Source organism: Morchella sextelata, assembly GCF_020137385.1.
Source record: "Morchella sextelata strain SCLS chromosome Unknown scls_15, whole genome shotgun sequence".
NCBI classification, from domain to species: domain Eukaryota; kingdom Fungi; phylum Ascomycota; class Pezizomycetes; order Pezizales; family Morchellaceae; genus Morchella; species Morchella sextelata.
The window spans coordinates 1,155,781-1,181,208 of record NW_025408630.1 but is presented as its reverse complement, the minus strand read 5'-3'; the positions used below and the strand labels follow the sequence as shown (position 1 = coordinate 1,181,208).

The window sequence follows — 25,428 nt, the reverse complement described above, 5'->3', positions numbered from 1 at the left end:
CTGCGTGGGTGTCGGGGCCTCTCTCTGGCTTTAATCTCAACAACTACTACCTAGATTGCAGAGGCCTCTTCGATCGCTTCCCTTCCTCTCCCTCTTCTACTCTTCTCCCCCTACTGCTACTAGCACTTACCGCTGTTACTGCTAAGGAAACAAAGGCCCCCTTCTTCATCTCTCCACATCCCTCCCCACCCCCCACACATTATCCTCTCTTTGTTATCATCACTCGTCTCTCTCGTTTAACTGCTACCACTACGACTACCACCCAGTCCTCTCTATATCCTCACAACCAACCTATCAATCACTCGTCCATAACCCACCAGCAATGTCGACTCTAGCCTCAAGCAACGAGCCCGCAGCTCAGAAGAGTAAGATCCTCCCCCCCCCCCCCCCCCCCCCAAAACTCACTTTGGCTACACGGTTTAAACTGACTGTCCAACAGCACAAGTCAAGAGCGTAGATATGGTACGAGAAAGCAACGGACGCTCCAAGGTGACACTGGCACAGCTCTAACATTGTAGACGGACATGTAGACGGAAGAGATGGAGGCCGAAGCTCTCTCAATTGGTATTACTATCTCCTCCCTCACGCCCCCGTCACCTCCCCCCCCCCCCCCCCGGGGGGCCTCCCCACTACTATTGCCTCCAGCTGCTAATATAACACCGTACTATAGCCAAGGCAGCCGTCCTCACAAACAACGTCGAGAAGGACATTGCCCAGTACATCAAGAAGGAGGTTAGTTACCCCCCTAGCCACCTCCCCTCTCACTGTAGACAGGAGCTTACAAACTACACGCAGTTTGACCAAAAGCACGGCAACACATGGCACTGCATTGTCGGCAGGAATTTTGGAAGCTTTGTCACCCACGGTATATATCCCCCTCCCTCAATTCGAGAATTCGAGAGTGTATGGGTGGCTGCTAATGGATTGGATACGTAAAGAGACTAAGCACTTTATATACTTCTATGTCGGCAACCTCGCTGTCCTCCTCTTTAAGACCGCATAATTCACCTAGCTCCCGCAGGAACATTTTTTTTTATAGGTTGAGATGAAACGGGGAAGGTAGCAAGAGCAAGACGAAGAAAGAAAAGAAAACCTGGCTTTTTTTCTTCCATATGTGTTTTTTTATTTGTTATGTGAGTTGAGTTGAGTAAGCATGATGAGGCCATATAGTATTAGTTTTTCCTCCAATCTCTACTTCTGCTTGGGAGTTGTTGTCGGTGGCGATTTGCGTGGGAATCGAACAACATGTAAGCTGCTGGGTTTTGTGGTGTAATTCATAGCAATGATTCTTTTTTTTTATATTGTCTGGGGAGTTTGAATAGGTTACCTAGAGTATCTATCGCGAAAAATATCATATCTTCAACTCTATTGTGATCTTTTTCACGCGCGACGCCCCATCCCGCAATTGGGCCTGTAGCAGAACCTCCCATCTAGAAGCAATCCATCATGCCCCTTCTCGCTCCATCCACGCGTTTCCCACACTGGCGGCCAGAGATCAGCAGTTGCCATCGCGTCGTTCCGTCCGCCGGCTGCTGCTGACAAAAGCAACCCCGTCTTGGCACGGATGGTTGGCTTGGCCAAGCCTCAAGACAAAGCGTAGCCGCAACCCCCAGAAGGGAAAGGAAAGCTCTATCTGGCTCTCTTCTCTCACTTCCACACACTCCCCTCCCCCATCAGAGACAGCCCGAGGATACAGCCCCACGTATCCCCAAAGCCTGCTCTGCTCTTTTCTAGCTTGCTTTTCTTGCTCTTCCTGTTCCGCCGTGCCTCCCCCTCCTACACGCCTTTGTAGCAGAATACCTGCTACCTTCAATTCTATACTAGACACGCGAGATTCGCCCCTCAATCCACGGAACGAACTCACGAAACTCACCACCGGACCCTCTCCTCTCCCCCGTAGAGTAGCGGCCTCACCATCATGGCTGACGCGGATTACAATGACGACATTGCTGCGGAAGACTGCTGGCAAGGTACACACTCTCTCCATCTCCCCCCCTCCCCCTCCCTCTTCCCCACTGCAGCCATGAAATTGACCCTCCCGCCGTAGTCATCTCCGCCTTCTTCGACCAGAAGGGGCTCGTCTCGCAGCAGCTCGACTCGTTCGATGAGTTCGTCGGCACCACCATGGTCGAGATGATCGAAGAGGACAGCGTTCTGACGCTCGACCAAAACACGCCCCAGAGCGACGACGGCATCGTGCTCCGCCGCTACGAGATCAATTTCGGGCCGTGCTTCCTGTCGCGGCCGACCATGACCGAAGGTGATGGCAGCACGCAGCCCATGCTGCCGCAGGAGGCGCGGCTGCGCAATCTGACGTACAGCGCGCCCATGTACTGCGAGCTGAAGAAGAAGGTTATGGTGGCGCGGGAGGTGGAGGTCGGGAGCGATGAGGAGGACGAGGAGGAGGGCGGCACGGCGGTGAAGGAGCGGGTCAGATATGAGTGGGAGGTTGAGGATGAGGATATGGAGGCGACAAAGGTTTTTATTGGAAAGATGCCGGTAATGCTGAAGAGTCATTACTGCATCTTGAAGGACTTTGCAGAGGAGGATCTGTATTCGCTGAACGAGTGCCCCTACGACCAGGGTGGATACTTCGTTATTAACGGATCCGAAAAGGTGTTGATTGCGCAGGAGCGGTCAGCGGCGAATATCGTCCAGGTTTTCAAGAAGGCGCTGCCATCACCAACGCCGTATGTGGCCGAGATTAGGTCCGCGGTGGAGAAGGGTTCCCGGTTGATCTCCAGTATGCAGATCAAGCTTTACTCAAAGGGAGAAGCCCGAGGTGGTTATAATGCGACCATTAAGAGTACACTCCCGTACATCAAGAGTGACATCCCCATTGTCATTGTGTTCAGAGCCCTCGGGGTTGTGTCCGACGAGGATATCCTCAACCACGTCTGCTACGACAGAAATGACACGCAGATGCTCGAGATGATGAAGCCATGTATCGAAGAGGCTTTCGTCATCCAGGACCGAGAGGTCGCGCTTGACTTTATCGGAAAGCGTGGTAGCTCCCAGGGTATTAACAAGGAGAAGCGTATCCGTTACGCTAGAGATATTATGCAGAAGGAGCTTCTCCCGCATATCTCACAGAGCGAGGGGAGTGAGACAAGGAAGGCGTTCTTCTTGGGATACATGGTGCACAGGATGTTGCAATGTGCCTTGGAGCGAAGAGAGGTCGACGACAGAGATCACTTTGGGAAGAAGAGACTCGATCTTGCGGGACCGCTACTTGCTGGTCTGTTCAGGACCCTGTGGAAGAAGCTTACGAAGGATGTCTACAAGTACTTGGAGAAGTGTGTCGAGACAGGCAAGGACTTCAATCTCACGCTAGCAGTCAAGAGCAACACAATCACCAACGGACTCAAATACTCGCTCGCCACCGGTAACTGGGGTGAGCAAAAGAAGGCCGCCAGCTCAAAGGCCGGTGTGTCGCAGGTGCTTAACAGATATACTTTTGCGTCCACACTGTCCCATTTGCGACGAACCAACACGCCTATCGGACGTGACGGTAAGATCGCAAAGCCCCGCCAGCTCCACAACACCCATTGGGGACTTGTGTGCCCTGCCGAAACGCCCGAGGGTCAGGCATGTGGTCTCGTCAAGAACTTGTCACTTATGTCATATATCACTATCGGAACACCCGGATACCCGCTCGTGGACTTTTTGTCATCGAACGATATGGAATTGCTTGAGGAGTATGAGCCACAGAGATCACCGAATGCGACAAAGGTGTTCGTCAATGGTGTCTGGGTCGGAACGCACCGTGACCCGCTTATGTTGCACAAGGTTGTCCAGGACGTCAGAAGGCAGGGTGTTGTTAATCATGAAGTCTCCATTATCAGGGATATTCGTGATAGAGAGTTCAAGATCTTTACGGATGCGGGACGTGTGTGTAGGCCGTTGTTCGTCATTGATAATGACCCGCGAAGTGAGAGAAGAGGACAGCTGGTACTCCAGAAGGAGCATATCGAGAAGTTGGAAGACGATCATGCGCTGCCCATGGAGGACCGATTCGGATGGGAGGGTCTGCTGTTTGGTGGTACCGTCGAGTACCTGGATGCTGAGGAAGAAGAGACAGTCATGATTGTCATGACTCCCGAGGATCTAGACATGAGTAGGCAGATGCAGCTAGGTTATGAGGAGCCTAAGGACGAGTTCAGCGCAAAGCGTGTCAAGGCGCCGATCAACCCCCACACAGCGCACACATGGACACATTGTGAGATTCATCCCAGTATGATCTTGGGCATCTGCGCCAGTATCATTCCCTTCCCCGATCACAACCAGTCTCCACGTAACACATATCAGTCTGCTATGGGTAAGCAAGCTATGGGTGTGTTCCTTACCAATTTTGCAGAGCGTATGGATACCATGGCGAACATTCTGTACTACCCGCAGAAGCCGCTTGCTACTACACGTTCTATGGAGTACCTGAAGTTCCGAGAGCTGCCGGCTGGGCAGAACGCCATTGTCGCTATCTTGTGTTACTCTGGGTACAACCAGGAAGATTCCGTCATTATGAACCAGTCGTCGATTGACCGTGGGCTCTTCCGTTCGTTGTTCTACCGTTCGTACATGGACCAGGAGAAGCGTATTGGTATGCAGGTTGTGGAAGAGTTCGAGAAGCCGACCCGTGCCAACACATTGAAGCTTAAGCACGGAACATATGATAAGCTTGACGAGGACGGTCTTGTGGCTCCGGGAGTACGTGTATCCGGAGAGGACATCATCATTGGAAAGACGGCACCTATTGCGCCAGACGTCGACGAGATGGGTCAGCGACAAAAGTTCCACACAAAGCGTGACGTCTCCACGCCCCTCCGTAGTACCGAAAACGGTATCGTTGACCAGGTCATGCTTACCACCAACGCCGAGGGTCTCAAGTTCGTCAAGGTCCGTATGCGAACTACCAAGATCCCTCAGATTGGAGACAAATTCGCCTCTCGTCACGGGCAGAAGGGTACCGTCGGTATCACCTACAGACAGGAGGACATGCCGTTCACCTGCGAGGGTATCGTGCCGGATCTTATCATCAATCCCCACGCCATTCCGTCCCGTATGACAATTGCCCATTTGATCGAGTGCCAGCTGTCGAAGGTCTCTTCCCTTCGTGGTTTTGAGGGCGACGCTACACCGTTCACCGACGTCACTGTCGAGTCCGTGTCCACACTTCTGCGCCAGAACGGCTACCAGAGCCGTGGTTTCGAGGTCATGTACAACGGCTACACAGGCCGAAAGTTGGTGTGCCAGGTGTTCTTGGGACCGACCTACTACCAGCGGTTGAGACACATGGTCGACGACAAGATCCACGCCAGAGCCAGAGGACCTGTGCAGATCCTGACGAGGCAGCCCGTGGAGGGTAGGGCCAGAGACGGTGGTCTGCGTTTCGGAGAGATGGAGAGAGATTGTATGATTGCGCATGGTGCGAGTGCGTTTTTGAAAGAGAGGTTGTTCGAGGTTAGCGATGCGTTTAGGGTCCATATCTGTGATCTGTGTGGATTGATGACGCCGATTGCGTAAGTTTTCTCTCTTTCCTCTCTTTTTACTTTTGCGATAGGGCGGTGTACTAATGAGACTATATATATATAGAAACCTCAAAAAGAACCTCTTCGAATGCAGACCCTGCAAGAACAAGACAAAAATTTCCCAAATCCACCTCCCCTATGCCGCCAAGCTTCTCTTCCAGGAACTGGCAAGTATGAACATTGCCGCAAGAATGTTCAGTCAGAGAAGTGGAGTCAGTGTGAGAAATTAAATCAAAAACTGGGGTTATTGGGGGCGGGGGCATGGAGGCACATGTCGTTAGTTAGGTTAGAGTAATTTGCTTTTGATTTTGCTTGTATTGGGGGGATACTTATACTACGTACCTTTTTTTCTTTTTTTTCGGATCTTTTTTTTCAAACTTTTTTTTCAAAACTCTTTTTACGTTTTATGTTTACGCTTACGTTTACTGTGAACTTGGGCTGGAGAAATTCGAGTTCGAGTTCGAGTTCGACTTGTTTTGATGGCCGCTGTTGCAGGTGGAGGTGGCTAAATGAGCTATATGTTATGTAGTTATGTGGTTGCTGATTGGTTGCTTTTTGCGCTACATATATGGAGTGCGGCATGGCGGGTGAGCGAGACTTGGTGGGAGGATGTGGTGGTGGGAGGAAGCGGAGGGGAGGAAAGGGAAGCAGACAGGATGTGATGATGAATAAAAAATGAACCATGTGCGGTTTGTCCGAAACAATGAATTAGAGCGGGTTTGTGTTGCTTAGATGGATTAATACATGACAAGTTACTGCCTCGAAGCCACTCCACTTCTCCCTCAACCGCCCACCCCTTCCCCTCTCGGTGTTCCCACCTAGCAAGGTTCTGGCACAAATACATGTCCCACGAGACGAACTCTGGGAAACAGATATGAACCTGTGCTGGTTCTGCTTTTAAGGTGTTTACTTAGGGAGATAACGGTGCACTAGGGCGGGGATCAAGGGTGCACGTCTCGCCGCATGGCCGCATCCCCGCTAGCCACTCTTGTCTTCTTCCTACCGTTGGGAGGGACTTAAGGTAGAGGATTTAATCTATATAGGGCTTATATCACGGCCACTGATGCTCAAGTGGGGCGTTTATCTTCCTTCAGTGCAATGCACGGTGGCCAGTTGGGTGTTATAGATTAGTGGGATGGGCATGAAAGCGTGGGGGATGTGCCGGCACCTATACCCGGTCGTAGTAAGTACTGTAGACTTTTGCCCACGTGGGGTATACATGGAATACATGGAGTGCCGGTGAGGTGCGGTGGTTGAATCTTTGGTCGTTCGTAGCCACAATAATAAAGTTTACGGAAGGGTTAGGGGTTCTGCTTCATCTTGGCACTCTGCTAAGCTCAATGATCACTTCCAGCGCAGTATCCACCATGGGCGAGTGGTCTAGTGGTTAGACTGCTCGTCGGGCTAGACACCGAGTGTTTACCTAGGATACAAGGTCCTAGGTTCAAACCAGGGGTGGGGGTAGTAACGGACAACAAGACGTCGTTGCAGTACCTTTTGTCGAATCTTTTGAAAGTTTTTTTAATTAGGAGGCTATCTTGATTTTTGATTTCTCTAGAGGAGGAAAGTGGGACTGGGAATCGACCCTTATTACGGCTTTGCCCGATGTCTTTGTGCTCTCGGCGTGAAGTCGAGTAGACAGCGAATAGTGTCATTTTGCATCAACGAAATTTTGTAGCGCATAACCACTAAGTCAGAAAAGTCTGTGCACATATGATTCCGCATCAACTACGACGGTACGGTGGGGTGACAGGAGATGAGGTGGAGTTCAGGTAAAACCAAGGCACCGTTCTTAGAGTCTCCCTAGCTAAGGAGAGGCCTTACCAGACTATGTACTGATTAATGAAAGATCGAGACGAGACCAACACTAACCAAAATAAATCACGGAGTGTGGTGCACCTATAAGCCCTGTCTGCCAATAGGCAGACTCGCTTGAGCGGGCGCACCCGAACGCCTGTGGCTAAGGCCGACTCGTTGATGTATGCACAAAGACGGGGTGACCAGGTGAACAAAGAAGCCGAAGGTGCATGCAGTATGTCATTGTTTCTACACCGCTTTTCACCCCGTCCAATTCTAGGGAGCATCAAAGAAATCCGTAAGACTGTGATTGTATAGCATGACTCACCACATATCACTCGCGTCACCACGTCTCACTCGTGGTGTTTTGTCCCCTCAATTCCCACTTAGAGGCGCAAAATGTATGGACGAGAGTTGTCAATTCAATTCCATATTAGAGCAATAAGGTCATAGTGTAATACTACTGGGGATCTCTGCTGTTTATTGCCTTTTGACGGGGGCGTGGTTGCGCGAGGGTGAAGCGTGTAAACTGACTACAGCCCCTTCGGCGCTTCCTAGAATTCGCCCGCGATTCAGCAAGTCGGCTCTTAGATCTCACCTGCTTTTTGAATCTCACCTTGCTTCTTACCATCTCTTCCTCGTCCCTCCTCTCATCCCCATCCCTCCTCCCCATCTCCCCATCTTCCTCTTCACTTTGTGCTTTGTAAACAACACATCAACAGACACTGTGAACCATCTTCCTTCTACATCAGTGATAGAGAAGCACGTACCCGAGGTGCTCAGAAATAAGAAACGACACACTTTAGCTTTCTCTCGTTATTTTTGGTGGATTTTTTTGTTTTTTGATTCTCCAGATATCGGCTGTCAAGTGAGTAGAAGAAATATCCCCTGAATCTTTGCCCTCAATCAACGGAGAGTAGTCTTTTGGAAGAAACATTTCCTTGAAACAAACGGGAAAGAATCTTGTTGTTTATCGCTTTCATTTCCCACATCTCCTGTTGTTTGCTCATCCATCCGGGTTGTTTTCAGATCAGTTCTCAAGTGAGTATTAGTGATATCCTCATCCATCTTCAATCACTAAGTGTAGCCTTCAACAGAAAGAAAGAAAGAGATTCAAACCGAATACCACCTCTGTGATCATTGGCCCTGCGTCTCTCCTCTAGCCCTATCTCCACATATCTGTTTCCTTCCTCAGAGTAAGTGGATATACCCATAAAATCCCACTTGCATCTAGCTAATCTTATAGAAATTCACATCCCATCATAAAATGGATACAATCGTTGAAAACTTTATGCCCTCCATAAACCCCAGCCTCAAACAAAGGATCGCCTTCGCTGAGGATCCCATAGAGCTCAAAGACCAAGGCTTCAAAGGTTATCTAAAGCTCGGCAGACCACCGCTCTTCTTCACTGCCAAGTTCATTCTATTTCCATTCTTTAGAACCACAGTGGTTATGTATTCCGTTAAGGATCTTATTTACAAGAATCTCAATGGCGTGGAGCTCTGCCACCGGAGATACTGGTGGCGCACCGGTGGAGAGAATGCGCATCTTGTCCAGGATAGCGGTTACTCAGCGAACATCGATTTGAGTTTCAGGCTCCCTTTCCATCTCCCTTCCCCTGGTATGGTCTTGCATCTGGATGATGCGGTGTTGTTCGATCCCAATGCGTCCAGCCCAGACCATAGGTTTCGTGTTCCGGTCATCCTCCTGGGAAGAGATTTCTTCCTCAAGTTTCCGCACGTAGTGGCCAACTTTCAAGTCAAACATGAGGCTAGAGACGAACCCCGATCGATTTGGAGCGATAATATACTCACAAAATTTTATGAGCTCTCTCCCAACGGTGACAAGCATGTCATGGCTCACTTGGAACTATGCAATGGCCCGCCATACATGGACTCGGCTGCCCTCGGCGTGGGAATTTATTTCGAGCCTCATTCGGCATATAACACTTTTGCCGCGGTGGACAAGTACGGTCCCGACGGGAGGCCATGGGATCCCCAATTCATGATAATGCGTGCTTGGCTCATCGGAGTGACTATGATTATCAATGCTGTCGAAAACTACTGCAGTATTCGAAAAACTCCCAAATTGGTGATCATCAACAACCGATACGGAGACCTCCTTTCGAGGCTTAGGCCCGATGCCATGCCAAACTCTGGCTTGAAAGGTCTTGGTTTAGAGAAGATATTGGAACACGTCAATGACGAAGGGATGTTCGGTGTTACTTTCAAAACCACCACCACTCCAGCTGTGCAATGGGTTGGCGGACCCACTGAAGCTGTGAAAGCTTTAGCGATGGCTGGCGCAAAGATGGTGATGGTGACACATAGAACCAACTTGAACTTGTTGCCGAGTTTTAATAGATACGACCTAGCTGAAACGTTTAGTGATATGATGAAAGTCGGTCCGGATGGAAGAAGGATTTGGTGGGATCAGACTGACCACATCTATGTTGGCGTTGATGGAGTTTTCCGTTGTTCTAAGAGCGATGCACAGCGGGAAACTAAGAGAGCCGATGATATTGGCAATTTCGAAGAGGATGCGCAGGAAACCCTATTGAATTTTGTGGAGCTGGCGTTGTGAGCAGTGGGAATCTTCAAATTAAACGGCCACCAAGCATATATTTAGTGTCGTTTCCTATGTTTACCTGTTCCCCTCGCCCCGAAAGCTCTAGCCTGTCTTTCAGTCATAAACTTTATATTTATACGTATACACTGTTATCAATTGATTGTGTTTTTTTTAGTTAGCCTTTACATAAGAATTAATTCTTTGAGTAAACTTTAAATTTTTACTCGACGTCATCCCCGAATCCTGAGATTTAGGTAGGCATAAATCAATCCTACATCTCCATGAAAGAAAAGCGCTTTATGATTTTGTTCCTAAATATATGATATGAATCTTGAACAAAAAACGTGTTCTTGGTAAAACTGCATGGAGTAAAGATAGAATATAGTATGGAGATTTGTGAGGTTTCTTGGCAACTAACTACACAAGGATCAGAACGGCGAACCCAAGCCTCACCAGGTCCAACGCAGCTTTTAAATCCCGGTTGATGCCCGATCGCGAAAACAGGGATTGGAAGAATATTCTAGAACTGTCACAAAAATAAGGTCAGGGATCTTAGATCACCGCCGATTTGTTTCGATTACACTTTACAATTCGAATATCGACCGAGGGATATGCCATGAACTATCCTTTTCTGGTTTAGGTCGTTGAAGGAAGAGCCTGAGCTCGAGAACCTGACGAGTTTAGGCAGTTTGTCCCCATGGGGTTTCAAATTGAGCTCCTCAGAGATTCTTTGAGATATGGGGTGATTTGGAACTGAGGCTGTAGAATAGAAAGGTGTCAAGACCTGATCGTGCCACAGCATACTTGTATCCATATATCTAAACTCAGAACTACATGTATACGGCCACCAAGTTTCCGGCTCAATCCCTATCAAACTGTCTTGAGGCCCGGGTCTTCGTCTTGATGATGTTCTCACTATATATTTATACCTCAAAGTTCAGAGCAGTTAACTTCCAATATATTCAATGCGTCCGTTCCTAATCTAATAAATAATACACATAATCAATATCCTTCATCAAAACAACACCCTAATTCGCATGCTTCTCATTGACCAAAACAATTCTGTACCTGGGCTCTCCCCTGCGGAAAGCCGCCAATGCTTCATTAACCTTCGACATGGGCCACTCGTTGATCCATCCCTTGATACCTTTATCAGCCGCCAGCTGCAGCATCTCCTTGATCTCGGCGGGAGAACCGATTAAAGATCCACCCATCTTAACACCCTTCATGATCATCGAGAACATGCTGAATCCGGGAACCTTGTCCTCGGGGGCGCCGACTTGAATGTAAGTACCGTGGGGCTTCAGAAGGGTCAGGTAGTCGCTGATAGGCATGTTAGGTGCATAGATGGTGCTGACGATGAGGTCAATAGAGTTGGCGTTCTTCTGGGCCCATTCGGGGTCCTCAGCGGTGGCAATAGTTGAAGTGGCACCAAGCTTTTTGGCGTCGTCGGATTTGTTGGAATATCTCGAGATGGCGACTATTTTGTCGGCGCCGAGAGCCTTGGCCCAGAGAAGACCGTAGTGTCCAAGACCACCGATACCAATGATACCAACAGTCTTGCCGGGACCGGCACCGTTACGCTTCAGAGGGCTGTACATAGTGACACCAGCGCAGAGCATGGGCGCAGCGATCTCACTGGAGATAGCATCGGGGATCTTGAAGACGAAGTGCTCATGAACACGGGCGTAGTCTCCGTATCCACCCATGGATTTTGATCCTGAAAAGCAATTGTATCAGTACACTTTTATGTCAAACTTGAAAGATCCAATTGGAAATATGCAACTTACCATCAGGGTAAAAACTTCCGTAAGTACTAACGTTTTTGTCACAGTATTGTTCATTTTTGTTGGGGCATTGTGAGCAGTCGGGCTTCATGCATGAACATGACTGGGCACCAACACCAACTCTGTCACCGACCTTGATCTCCTTGACGTCCTTTCCTACTCGGACAGCGTGACCGACGATTTCGTGGCCGACACAGATGGGGTATGGGGCAGCTCCCCAACCGCTGGTCAGGGTGTGTACATCGGATCCGCAAACACCACAGTGAGTGATTTTGATATCGATATCAGAGTCTCCGAAGGGCTTGGGGGTGAATTCCTGCTCTACGAGGGTTCCCTTCTCGACACAGTCTTTGTCGAGGCCGACCCAACCTTTGAACTTGTAGTCTTGAGCTGACATTGTTGTTTGATAAATCGATTAACGAGGAGGTATAGGGTATAAAAAGTAGGTTTTTGTTGGATTGCGGTGTTGAGTCGAATGTTGATATGAAAATGCTTCTGGAAAAAAACGAATGACGAGAGATATTCGCAGGTATTTGAACCCTTCAAACCCCAGGCACAGTCTTAACTCCCTCCGCTTTCTCCGTAATCGCCGGACGGCATCCCTTCCAGTTTTTCTTTTTTTTCTTGGGCTTTACTTGCATGACGTTGAGAAGGATCCCAGGAGGGTCAATCACCAGAGACGTCAAAAAATCTAGCACGGAATCGGCAAAGGTTCTAGAATCAACGAAGGCGAAAAATAGATTACATGGGGTAAATACTACAATCCGCATGCATCATGGAGATCGAGTAACGGTTCTAACGGAACTATCCGAAATAAATCTACATACTGTTGGTGGAGATGCCCCTGCGTGATTGTGGTGGAGCTATGACGGCACATCTTCGGTATCAATGGGTGATCGGTCAATGGCAGCAGGCCGAGTGGTGGATGGCTTTCTGTGTGAGACATGCACTTCAACACCATGAAAGATTAGCGAAGGGGTGCTTGGTCCTCCTTGTATGGATCAAGCGGAAAGAAGCATAGAGTGCATTTTCTTTACTACATAGTACCATCTACAATTGTTACCTGCCAAAATGCCCTGGACGAATAATTATTCGTTTTTATCAACAGGCCATGATCCCACGCGGAATTAAGTCCCGAGTGCATAGTATCAATCCGGGCCATTTTATATGGATGGTGCCGTGTCCCGCGAAGTAGACCGAGGCTTGAGCGATAAAAAATGATTAGAGCTCCAACATTGCGATACTCCTACAGGCCTGGCCCATGATGGTTATCCCCCAACCTCACATCCTCCACTGAAATGTTTACGAGCTGCCTGGTGAAAAAAATTACAGATACTTCGCCGTTGCAGCTGCATCTGCTCAATACATGAAGTTTTGGGGGGGGCGCTTGGACGATTAACAATCAGATCAGGTAAGAAGAAACACTTGGACTTTTGAAAACCCGAATGGAAATAATGGAAATAATGGAAATAACGGGCATTACTAATTTGATCTTACTGTGCTGTACGAACCCGAATCTGTCAAGTTCGAACCCTAACCTGGTGTAACGACAACCGGAAAAAAGTCCTGAATGATCAACCAGTTAACCCTCACATCGGTTATTTAACATCTCACTTTCCACGTGATTCTTCTTGGCACCCGACGACGTCAACATCCCGCAAAACCTTTATCGCAACTCTCGACAAACAAGCCTCCCCACTATCAAACGTCCCTCGAAACAACACACCCTTCGAAACAAAACAAGAAAAAAATCCGATTACCATGGCCCCAAAGTCCCGCCTCGCCGGCGTTCCCGCCAAATCTGCTTCCCCTAGCTTCGTCCCGTGGCTCTACAGCGAGCTCAGGGCACCAGAGAATGCAAGCGTCGTGAGGAGTGTCGCTGTCTTTGCGGTATGAATCTCACCATAATCATCTCTCTTCTACTCGACGGGGGGTGGGAAGTTGCTGGTTCTAATGGGATACTTTATATATATACAGGCAGCCGTAGCGGTCTTTGCGAGCTCATACGCCGAGTACTTGCTTCCTCCGTAAGTCCTACCTTGCATATCTGCCCTCGCGACCAACAATTCTCCTCCTTCATCCCGTCCCGCTTCTCCTTCTGCTCGCTTCTCCCGGTCAATCGGGTTCCCGACTAACACGCCAAACCACAGTGTCTAAGCAGTGACCACACTGCACCAACCAATACGATACCTTGACGAACCAGCAGCTGTATATGTACGTATTTATTTTTATTCCCTATATTCATATCTGTATACTTTTTTCCCTTTTTTTTTTCTCCGCCCACCCGACGCCCAATTCTTCTTTTGGGCGTTTCCGGCCCTGCATTGCATTGCATTTGAAACGTGGTTTGAGAGGGCTGCGCTGAGATGGGACGATGAGATGAAACTTAGACTTTCCTAATGTTTCACGTAGCCGTAGCAGTAGATCGGTGGGCAAAATCAGGCATGGACGGGGAAAATACTCAAAGAAGAGATGGGGGCACAGACATGCATGGCGCCATGGGATCAAGAAGGAAAGAGAGGGGAAGAGAAGAAGATGAGGGGGGCCAATTGTATATAAACACAAAGAAGCCGCTTTCTCGACTCGCTTTCTCCGCCAACTCACTTCTCTACCTCCCTTTTCCCACCCCTCCCCAGCTAGCTGTGAATACCTCCCTAACGTCCAAATTTGTCGTGCGGCTGTTGTACAATGCTGTGTGCTGGCCGCACGTCAACAGGGTTCCGTGATGAGAAGGGATGGCCCTGGCATCTCAAGCTGGTTGATTTGTTGGCTTGTCCGCTCCCTCACTGACAGCTCCTCTTTGTTTCAGGACTGACTCGCGGGCGTCCATCGAGACGCAAAACAACCCTTCACCCTTTTCTTGGGTGCTTGGGGTGCCTACTACCCGTGGGGCAGTCTACACGTGGGGACACCCACCTCCACTTATTCACTAGCCCGCAAACCCTTGGTGGTGCCGTTAAGCTAAGATAACTAGATGGAAGAGACCCAAGCTAGAATAATCTCGACGTTGATGCTGGGATCTTGAAAAAAAAAAAAAAAAATAAACTTGACATCAATGATCGATCAGCCGATAGATAAAGCTTAACCACCCACATTATTACTGCCCATGGATCCAATTGAATTCCAAGCTTTCTTCCGCTCAGTCCTGGGCCCGTCGTCTCCCCATTCTATTCTATTCAGCTTTGTCGTATACTGCTGCGACCTTAATAGTGACCCTCGATATCAGCTCATATTTACTATCTATAGCTTATAGCTGGCCACCCCCACGATACCTCCATATCTACCCACCTTCCATCCCACGCTTTTAGAAAAGCCCTATATATTGCACCCCCCAATCCGGCCCACCGTGCCCCCAGCGCCCCAGCATGTCCATGCTGCTCCCCTCCACCTCCTCCCCCGCCACCGCCCCGCGCTCCGCCCGCTCCCGCCACATCACCACACTCCTCTCCTCGCTCTTCACCCTCACGGCCATCGTCTTCTTGCTACTAGTCCTTCTCGGGAGCACCCGCGCGAACCGCGTGCTGGGCGATATCTACTTCCTGCGTATCGACGTCTCGCACATCGTCCCGCGCTCGTATCCCAAGGCCACGCTAGTGAATAGTATAGCGCAGACGCTGGGCCTCCGTGACTTTTATCAAGTCGGCCTGTGGAACTACTGTGAGGGCTATGTGGACAAAGGCGTTACGTACTGCGCGCCGCCGCGGACGCTGTATTCGTTTGATCCTGTCAAAATACTGGTGAGCCAGCTGCTGGCGGGGGCGGAGAGTATGCCTCTCTCTCTCTTCTATTCCAATATATATTGTGTTGTGTTGTGACGTAGTTAGCAGGCTAACAAGAGTCCCAATGATAGTTGCGGTCCCCCCCAGCATCGAGAGCGCACTAACCATGGCCCGCGACGTCAGCCACTGGATGTTCGGCTGCTTCTTCGTCGGGATCGCCTTCTCCACCGTCTCCTTCGCCGCCGGCTGGCTCAACTACAAATCGTACCGCATTCTCCCACTACTAATGGCGTTGATTGCAGGGACCGCGGCGCTGTTCACGACGATTGCGGCGGTCATCGCGACGGCGCTGTTTTGTGTGTTTCGGCGCGTGTTTGAGGAGCGGCCGGACCTGAACATCAGGGGCGGCCTGGGCGTCAAGATGTTTGTCTTTGTGTGGATGGCGGTGGGCGCGTCGGCGGTGGCGTTTGTGGTTAGCTGTTGGGTGTGCTGTGCGCACCGCGGCTGGGGGAAGCGTGGTAGCGGTGCGTCGGCGAAGAGGGGGAGCTACCATAAACCCATTGATAGCGGTGAGAGTAGGGGGAGTGATGAAACGGCGGTTCCGGGGGACGAGGATGTTGAGAGAGGGGGAAGCTCCGGCGCCGATACGGCGATTAGTAGCGAGGCGGTAGTGGGGGAGAAGCCGCCGTTGGAGCAGGCGGGGACGGATGATGAGGAGAGTGAGAAGTTCCTGGAGCAGCCTCGGCCCGCGGGAGGAAGGTTTGCGGAGAGATTCTCGGTACAGGCGCCCTATGTGCATGCGCAGTAAAGACTTATACGTCAGTTGTGTTTTCTTTTGTGTAGACTTTTCCTTTGTTTGGTGGACGATTGTGAATATTTTATTGTTTAGTCTTTATATGTACATGTAGTTTTAGAGATGATGTACGATGATGAGGATGAGGATGATTATGGTATAGATGAGTGATGACTTTATTTTAACAATGTTGGTGTCTTTCCCTCCTGGTGAGCCCGATGAATCCATGGTGCCTTCTTGACGCTCGCTGTGTCCCAAACTTCCATAGGTAATTTAAGTATCAAGTCGTAACTCCAAGTTAAGCCCCCTTCAGTTGAAAGTAATACATGTATATATACATGTACGCAGTAGGTGCTCCAGCCAGGTGACCTCCTTCACAGTCTATCACTCGGCACCCTTCTCGTGATTGACGCACTGAAGGGCCCCACAGCGGAATGCGTGCCTTACTAGTTCAAAATTTTCAACCAAGTGAGATGGTTTTCCAGATATTATACGCCGAAAGTGGGGCGAGACCGCGCAATAGGTTAGTTAAGAGACAAGAGAGTCCAGCCAGCTACATATCCCCGGATCGGACATGACAAAGTGTCAGCATAGCATTACGCGCTCGGACAGATCGTATGTTTGGGTCCTATATCGTTCGGGAGGCCGGATGACCGCCGGGGGTGCCGCCGGTTCAGGTTTGAACCCAGGACCTTGTATCCTAGGTAAACACTCGGTGTCTAGCCCGACGAGCAGTCTAACCACTAGACCACTCGCCCATGATGGATGCTGCGCTGGAAGTGATAATTGAGCTTGGCGGCGTGCCAAGATGAAGCAGAACCCCTAACCCTTCGATGTTAACGGCCAGCCATCTCAACTTTGTCATCTTGCATCACGTGTTATTGTAGAGCACGTCTGCCGAAAACTGTGTCATTTTAGACCTTTTCCATATATAGAATCTGCCGTGTTTCTACGAAGAGGAAACAATGCCCAGATCTCCACTAACGTTTTTGACCGAATACCGTGTCAGACCTAGAATCGTGTCGTATGGCAACAGCACCAAAATCTTGACTTAAATTTTGGATGCGAAAAGGCTCGACAATAAATACGACCAAATTTGTATGGTAATGACCTGATTCCCAGTCTGACGCGGTACCAGGTCAAAAACGTTATGCTTCACTTCACCCCAACCCACCCCCAAGGAAAGAAACAGAAAAGGCACCACTACAAAACATCCTCCCAAACGCCCACAAGAGAAGCTTGTCTTCGACGGCCAGGTATGTCACGAAAAATGACACGCCTCAACCTTGAAGACAAGCTCCCTCGTCGGCCATGGGTACTTGAGTCCATGTATGTTTTAACCTCCCGTTGTTGTCTCGAGGAAGGGGTGTGGGGATGAAGGAGCGTGGAGGAGAACAAGTTGTGGGAGTACTTGGTACCAAGGAACGGATTGCTTATCTACCTTCTTCGTAGCCCTAAGGGCCCGTTTGGAGGGAGTGTGGTTTAGAAACTACATGTACGTTAAGCGGAAGTCTTGTTAGCACATTGCTAACTGAGAAATATTGAAATAGAGTTTTGGTCTGCCAAACACGAACTTAGTTAGGTGGTCTTGTTACAGGTTCTGGTGGTGATGTGCGTTGCAACGAGAAAAATACATGGTATATCGATATTTCCCTAACAAAGTGGCTTGCCAACTAGGTTGACTTTTGAGACAATAGGGCCCTGGGGAAAGTGTACTGCATAACGGCATTTGGGAGAGGCTCAGAGGACATAAACAGGCACACTAGCCATGGGAATAAAACAACGAGTCGAGAAAATGGGCCCCAATCAAAAGTCTATGACGCTAAAGAAACCATTTAGGAAACCGCCTGAATGCCAAGCTAGTATACAGAGCGAGTGACTTTATATGATTGACACCCGAATGGCCTTTCTCCCATATCTAGATGCGATCACGTTACACACCCAGAGGGTTTATAAGCCGCCATTCGAGAAGAGGTGATGATTTTCTCTATTCCGTCTTCCTATAAACATTCACCGGACGCCTTCGCAGCCCGCGCGCAGGAGCGACATGTGCGAGTGATACATGGTGACTCTTCCATCACCCTCGCATCTCCTCCAAATTTTTACGAGCCCGGAGCTCGGCGCTCAGACCAGTTCAGCTGATCAGGCCGTCTCTAGCCTAAATCTAAGTGAGCTTTAAATTTACTATAGACCACTCACTACAATAGAGCTCGGGAGTCAGATAGTAGGTCCAGCCCGAGCTCTATATGGCAGACCTGGCTTCAATAGAATCACATCTCATACCCTCAATAGAATTGTCACTGAAGCCGATTTTTACCTTTTTATACCTGCTAGCTTGGCTAGCCAACGAATCCTCTTACATCTTAGCATCTTTTGATTCGCCCAGAGCAAGTTGAGATCGGCTTATGCGACTTTAACTTGACTTGACTTGAATCTTCAACTCCCATCTGTCTGTTTTTCTCTCTACTCCTATGGTAAACTAGCAGCAACCCTTCCTATCTCTCTAAAGCACCACGAAACAGTCGTAACCCTAACCCGCCAAGCTCAACTACGTATCCCACGTGACATGTTGCCTCAGCAACCCAACCGCAACACAGAAATCCGCGACACCAAAACCCGCGAAGCAACCCCCACGGCACCGTGGACAAAGAAGACACCGGGCCCGCCATACCAATATCTCGCTTCATCTCCAGAAGCCCACCTCTCACCAGCGACGACCACAATGTCTCCCGCCGATACTCGGGCCGCCCAGCTCCAGCGCGAAGGCCAAGTAGCCTACCGCAACAAAGACTACGCCAAGGCCATCGAGCTCTTTTCGCAAGCTCTCGAAATCCCCAGAACCACCACCGCTATGCAGCTCCGCATCCTTGACAATCGCGCTGCAGCAAAGGAAAAAGTCGGCACTGAGGCATCGCTCAAAGGTGCTCTCGTAGATGCCCGGCAGATGATAAAGCTGCAGAAGACATACGTCAATGGCTACCTCCGCACAGGCAAGATCCTCCAGCTCCAGGGCTGCCATCAAAACGCATTGAATCTCTATAAGTACGGGTTGGGGAAGCTAGAGCCCTCTGATGAGAACGGGAAGGAGCTGTTGGAGAAGATGTATGAGAAGGTTCATGCCCGGGTTGAACCGCCAAAGGCAAAGATGGTGGATATGATGACCGTGCTGCCGGTGGAGCTGCTGGACATGATCATCCAATATATCCCATTCCCGAGCTTGATCCTTGCTCAGGGCGTGTCGAAATCGTGGCGCAACTTTCTTATCAACTCCTCAAAGACTTATGTTGAGCTCGATTTCTCCTCTGCAAAGAAGCCACTTAGCAGGTCTACGGTTATGCTTGCTGCCAAGCGGACGCAGAACAACGTCAGGAAAGCCGTGTTCAATCGGCTGGAATTCCGAGGCGTCCAGCCGTTGATACACCTTGCGACTCTAAACCCAGGCTTGACAGAACTCCAGCTCCTGGGATACGAGCAGCCTCTCCCCGTCGTGGACATCGTGAAGCACACCGAGAACCTAAGAAGGCTGATTATAAAAAGCTCTGTGCGCACGCAGGTCATATCGCAAATCCTGGCCCAATGCCGCAGTCTTGAATGCTTTGAATGCTTCGACGTCGACCACATGGGCTTCCGTGGCTGGACCTTTGAAAACAAGAGCAACCTCAAAAGATTGTATCTCAGAATCGTCAAAGAGGAATACCAACCCTCCGACCAGATGCTGCCAGCCCTAGTGGCGCATCTCCCGGAGCTTCGTGAACTGGAAGTTTCAGAGTACGGCCCTCGTCAAACCGACCAGCTCGACTTGACGGCTGCGCCTCACCTCACCGTCCTAAGGCTGCGCAAGGTCGCAATCACAGTTCTCCCCCTCCTCCCCCGTACAATCAAGCATCTTACCCTGGCAAGGCTTCCGAACTTGAATATCGTTCCCGATGATATTCTTAAGTCCCCCCTTCCTGCGCTGCAGGAACTAGACTTATCCTACAACCCGAATATCAGAAAGAACACCTTACTCCTTCTCCTCGACTCCGTGTCGCCGCGTAAGCTAGTTTTGGACATGTGTCCACGCCTCGACTTTGGGACAGTTGATTGGCTGCTTCCATGCGGCAACAAATTGGAGGAATTGTCGGTGGTGGGGAACTCAACGTTTGGTGATAGCGTTAGCAAGGAAATGGCGGGATTCAAGATGCTGAAGAGGTTGGATGTAGGTAATACTAAGATTACAGGCATTGGGTTGTTGAACCTTATCAGGATGTCGCAGAAGGAGGGTGGTGGTGGGGGACTGCAGTATGTCGGGTGTGATATGTGTGAAGGAGTAGGGCATGATGCAGTCGATGTGGCTAGAAAGATTGGGGTCACTGTCTCCCATAGGATGTTGACTGAATATGGTGGGAAAAAAGTTCGGTATTCTGAATAGAGCAGTTAGCTAGGAAATTAGGTCACTGGACTTAGAGTATTGATTTCACCAGTGGTCTAAGGATTCGAATGGTAAATCATTGATCTTAGTCTACTCCTTTGGTGGAAATTGAAGCGCCCCAGATCGTGTATAAATTTGCCAAGAACCTCCGGATCGATAAAAAGACACGTCCAAAGGCCACCGAGGCTCCTAAAATCTGTCTACCCAGATAAAGAGCTTTTTAAAACTCCCTTTATTAAAAGTATATCTTTGTAGGAATATCCAAATTGTCAACGTGCAGTGCGCTGCGATTTTTCTCATCTTACATGACGAGTGATCACCTGTGAACATTTACCAATAGTAGACCAATGTATGCAAAACCACTTAAACCCTCAAGATCCCCCCATATTATATTAGCAGTAGGTCAACCACAGCGCGCTACCTAGGCATCACTTCACGTATCTACAGTGATGTCTATTGGCTCTCTAGGTCCCGATTCTCCGACCACATTTCCTCCAGTCCGAAAATTAATCCTTGGTAAGCTTATAATTATAAAGAACCGAGTGAATTTAGGGCAAGTTGATCTCTCCGTTTTTGTCAGCCCTTGGAGCTCGGCAGAGCATCATGATAACTATGCCTAGAAGGGTTCAAGCCTTGATATCTTTGTTTTTAGTGGGAAAGTCGGAAATCGGAGTGAAAAGCACAGTGCATTCTTTTCTTCGTTCGTGAAGGGCGTAGCACACGCATTTGCTAATAATGAACAAAGCGCACATACATATACTTCCTTTTACGGTCCTCTAGATAGCACGAGTTACAATTCAAGCCTCCGGCAAGCAGGTACAAAGCTCCGTTCCTATAGGATAATACAGGTAAAGGAGGGAAGCGCACCAAAAGCCCAAAGGGGTGATATTAGTACTGATTGTACCCAGTTTGGCATGCGTGGGGGCGCTGCTGCGTGATTGCTTCTGTAGCGAGTGATATTTCATGATCTGTTTCAATAGACGGCGTGTCAAACTTTCAAGATCTTCGTGTAGGGTCAATAGCCTGCATGAGCGGATTATTATCCATAGAAGGAAGACAATATAGAAGTTCCCGATTCCGGGGTCGTGGTGTGGTCCGTCGAGAGTAGCTGGGAATATGCTACGCCGTTGGCGAAACTTTCCTCTTCGTGGAGAGAGCAACTCGCTCGATTGTCGAGCTCGAAAGTGTACGGAATAGAGCGAACTCTACTTGGAGAGGTGGGACTATTTGAGGCGGGGCACCACCGGCGAAGTTGCCATGTATCTTCTTACAACAGGCTACATGTACTCTACTCGATCCTTCTGCCCCGCTCCAGACCGTAAACCAATTTCGAAAACACATACATGGCGGCGGACAACGCCTAAGTCAAACAAAGAAACCACTACTCTATTTTGATGGAGCTGCGTTGTTCACAGCCAGGAGATAGCCAAAGTTACCATGCAGTCGATTCTTCTATTAAGAAAAATAAGCCTCGACAGCCGATGTCGTCTTTCAGATGCGATGGCTACTGACTATAATGTGTTTCCTCGCCTGTCTGGGTCCACTATTGTGAGAAGAGCTAGAGGGCTCTGAAGGAGTAAATCTCAATAACCCAAGGACCTTCATTATTTCAGGATAACGAGGGGGCAATATTATCTTCTAATAAGCACTTTCTGAGCCGGCGACAGCAGATAGTATATTATTGATATCAAGTTCTCCGGCACTAATCGGATTCTATTCTTCATCCCCGCCCCTCCCAAAGTTATGGTAGAATTGCATAGATGAGATAGCTCCTAGGGATACCGGCGGCGCTCCGAGTTTTCCTAGAGGCACAAACAAACTTCTATCCATCTTCCCCGGAGCAGCTCTCGCATGGCAATTTACTTTTAATCCCGTAGGGCTGAACGGCATACCGCGCGTCCGGTTACCCTACTAATAATATGACAAAGAATATACGATAGCAATGACTTGCAGGAGCAGCGCAACGTCATATACATATGCATGGCGACATGAAAAAAAAGCAATTTTGGAGACTAGTCTGACAATTCCGACTTCCTCATATTAGAGTCTTTTAGCTGCAATAGTTGGACAGAAAGTCGAGCACTTCGACAAAAGTCCTGCACATCTTGTTGGTTGAACGACTGCAAGTCTCTTCCGAAAACAGCTAGACTTTCTGTCCAACCTGCTCGACTTTCTGTTCAACTCGCGCAGCTAAAAGACTCTATTCAACTCTTCGTATAATATTTTACACTACTCGCCGGGGAAGATACAGGTGTTGTAGACATGAAACAATTAACCACAGGCTCTCGACTTTGGCAATACGTCAGGCATGGAACCACAATGCATTAACGAGAATAAAGCAATTATCACGGCCAGAAGAATTCTACCCACTTACTAGATTCGGTCACAGCTTCCGACCGCCCCGAGGAATGGTTTCCGCAAAAAACAAAAGAAAGAATGAGGGAAAAAACGCTGTCCGCCTATTCTCATAGAGTCGGCACTTATTTTCTGCCCCATGGTGACCGCATGACCGTTCTCTCCCTTACTTTTTTTTTCCCCACCAGCATCACATTTTTTTGTATGCCTATAAAACATGCATATCAATCATTACCACACGCAGCTCAGGTCATTCGTGACCTGGGCGCTACCGGGAGGCTTGACCGTAAATTAAAGTATCATACGCGCTGCTTTCTACACAGGCTTTTTCAATTTCAATTTGCTACATAACCTCAAAGAGTACCGGTCGGTACTCCTATCCAGCACAGGCAATTGCAACACAAAAATGTATGTAGGGTGGATGTATGTATGTATGTACCTTGCTGGCGGAAGTTTGAAATCCAACTAGAGATGATTATGATGCGTAATATACCCCAATATGACCCAGGTGTATATATCATATGGAAAGGAAGAAAAAAAAAAAAAAAAAAAGTATATGTATGTAGATATGTACTACTCTAGCTAAGCTAGTGATTCATCAGCATCAATCATCTTTGCGCTGAACGGACTGACAGACTGGCAGACTGGCAGACAGGCAGACAACATGACGCGAGCATAGCAACATTTCTTCTTGTGAGGTGGTAACCACCGCTGCATATGGAGTGCAAGCGACGTCTGAATCCAGCTCAGTCAGCCAAGCAAGGCCGCAGCTACTACTCCACAACTATATTCCCACTCTTACTCTTACTCGTACTCTACAACAGCTACTCTACAGTAACCTCAATGGTGGGTAAAAGTAAAAGTATAAAACACCTATTTTTGCTTAGCTGTTACACTAGCACCGGTTCATTGATATTATAGAGCGATAATACCACATTGAGCCTAGCCCGCGACTGGTCGGCAGAATATTAAGCCCTCTCCCTTGGTCCTCGCCAGGTAGAGCCTAGAGCAGAGAAGGGAACCGGCTACAAGCTAGGGGGTGCTGGTGCTGTTACGGTAACGGCGCCCGGCGCGGTTGTGTTTTGCTCACGGTAAGGTTGAAAGCCGCTGACTTTTTCTTTCTAGTGTTGTGGGAAGTGCCGCATGGTGGTCTGAGCGTCTGTGGTTGTTTGCGCGACACCTAACCCTCCACTTTCTCATCCGGTTGGGCTTCCGGGAGTGTCTGAGGTGACTGAAGTCTGACTTACGGCTGAAACACTTCCGGATGTATGGTACATTCAAACAGCCTCGGCGCGGGCGGAAGAAGAGGAAAATGAGGCTGGAGGTGGGTAGAGAGAGGCCTGGGTAGGGGGAGGGAAGAGCGCCAGCTCACTTCTCGGTCGGAGGACCGAAAGGAAGGAAAAAACAGACAAACCACCTAACCTTCCTTGTCGGCTGTTTCGTCTGTTTCGTTTGTTTCGTCCATCCTTCCTCCCCCGTTCGCCCAATGAAAATTTCCACACTGCCCCAAGAAAGAAGGGGGGGGGGGAATGGGTGGAAAATATGTTCGAGTGATACCTGGTGAATATCAGGTGTCGAATCACATGTCCGTCATGTCATGACGACTGGACTTTTTTTGTTGACTTGTACGGCAATCATTACCCTCTTACTTCATGTTACATTGTTTTTCATGCCGGTGAGCCTGAGTTAAAAGGTTTTATTCCGGATAAAATGAGGATTTTTACATTTTATTCTTGAATTCACCCGCGCATAATAGGAGCGTTTGTTAGTCATCAACGAACCCTACCGTCAGGGTTTGGTTTCAACCGTCATTACAACAACGACGACGTCAACAGGATGAAACATTTTTTTTCAGTTCGCAAAAAGCGGGAATGAGGGATGAATCAGGCTTTTATAGTTTGGTTTGAAATGTTTGCCTATTCTCCCCACTATAGCTTGTAAGAAGCATCAAGAAGGGGGGAATCATTCATGCACAGAAGGATATATACCGGTAACTAAAGGGATTATCTACACCCCTGGTATGTCATGGTGCTGATGCTCATCTTTGTTTAATTAAAATTGATAGACCTTCCTTCTATAGATCCTCCAATCCTTCACAGAAAAATCCCCAAGGATGTACTTTACATGAGCCAGTATAACTTTCTGAAAACCCCCAGAAGGGTTCAGACAGGAAGGCTGAAGCCCTGCTTCCTGGGGCATTATAAAAGCCCGGAGAGTTCTCCCGCCTCACGACTCCCGGTACCCGTCCGTCCGTATGTTCGTCGTGTCCAGCCTGTCTGTCTGATGTGTTCCTAGATAGTATACCTAGATAATCTTTTCCTATGTGCAGTGGCCAATCTGTCTATGTACCGGCCTTTCCAAGGCGTGTCCATGCCAATACGGGCCTTTCCCACACGTACGTACATAAAGTACTCGAAAGGTTTGAGGCGACCATCCGCGGAAAGGCCTCTCTCTCCATATGGATGCATAAAC

The 25,428-nt window shown here is 49.0% G+C and overlaps 6 protein-coding genes across 6 annotated transcripts; 5 read left to right on the top strand and 1 right to left on the bottom strand.

The window, feature by feature from the left end:
- Positions 1-322: 322 nt before the first annotated feature.
- On the top strand, positions 323-1,003 carry H6S33_003598 (uncharacterized protein; the record flags this gene model as incomplete). Its single annotated transcript, XM_044834957.1, has 6 exons — positions 323-365; positions 440-462; positions 531-564; positions 671-732; positions 796-865; positions 939-1,003. The coding sequence occupies 6 exons, from the start codon at positions 323-325 to the stop codon at positions 1,001-1,003; spliced, it is 297 nt and encodes a 98-aa protein (XP_044691959.1).
- A 915-nt stretch (positions 1,004-1,918) lies between these two features.
- Positions 1,919-5,755, top strand: H6S33_003597 (DNA-directed RNA polymerase II subunit RPB2; the record flags this gene model as incomplete). Its single annotated transcript, XM_044834956.1, has 3 exons — positions 1,919-1,970; positions 2,048-5,516; positions 5,590-5,755. 3 exons carry the CDS (start codon positions 1,919-1,921, stop codon positions 5,753-5,755), a joined length of 3,687 nt encoding a protein of 1,228 aa, XP_044691958.1.
- A 2,834-nt stretch (positions 5,756-8,589) lies between these two features.
- On the top strand, positions 8,590-9,906 carry H6S33_003596 (uncharacterized protein; the record flags this gene model as incomplete). Its single annotated transcript, XM_044834955.1, has 1 exon — positions 8,590-9,906. One exon carries the CDS (start codon positions 8,590-8,592, stop codon positions 9,904-9,906), a length of 1,317 nt encoding a protein of 438 aa, XP_044691957.1.
- A 1,013-nt stretch (positions 9,907-10,919) lies between these two features.
- On the bottom strand, positions 10,920-12,075 carry H6S33_003595 (uncharacterized protein; the record flags this gene model as incomplete). The annotated part of the gene is made up of 2 exons (XM_044834954.1): positions 10,920-11,611; positions 11,682-12,075. 2 exons carry the CDS (start codon positions 12,073-12,075, stop codon positions 10,920-10,922), a joined length of 1,086 nt encoding a protein of 361 aa, XP_044691956.1.
- Positions 12,076-15,043: 2,968 nt separating this feature from the next.
- Positions 15,044-16,205, top strand: H6S33_003594 (uncharacterized protein; the record flags this gene model as incomplete). Its single annotated transcript, XM_044834953.1, has 2 exons — positions 15,044-15,443; positions 15,529-16,205. 2 exons carry the CDS (start codon positions 15,044-15,046, stop codon positions 16,203-16,205), a joined length of 1,077 nt encoding a protein of 358 aa, XP_044691955.1.
- A 2,551-nt stretch (positions 16,206-18,756) lies between these two features.
- Positions 18,757-20,601, top strand: H6S33_003593 (uncharacterized protein; the record flags this gene model as incomplete). The annotated part of the gene is made up of 1 exon (XM_044834952.1): positions 18,757-20,601. One exon carries the CDS (start codon positions 18,757-18,759, stop codon positions 20,599-20,601), a length of 1,845 nt encoding a protein of 614 aa, XP_044691954.1.
- Between the last annotated feature and the right edge of the window lie 4,827 nt (positions 20,602-25,428).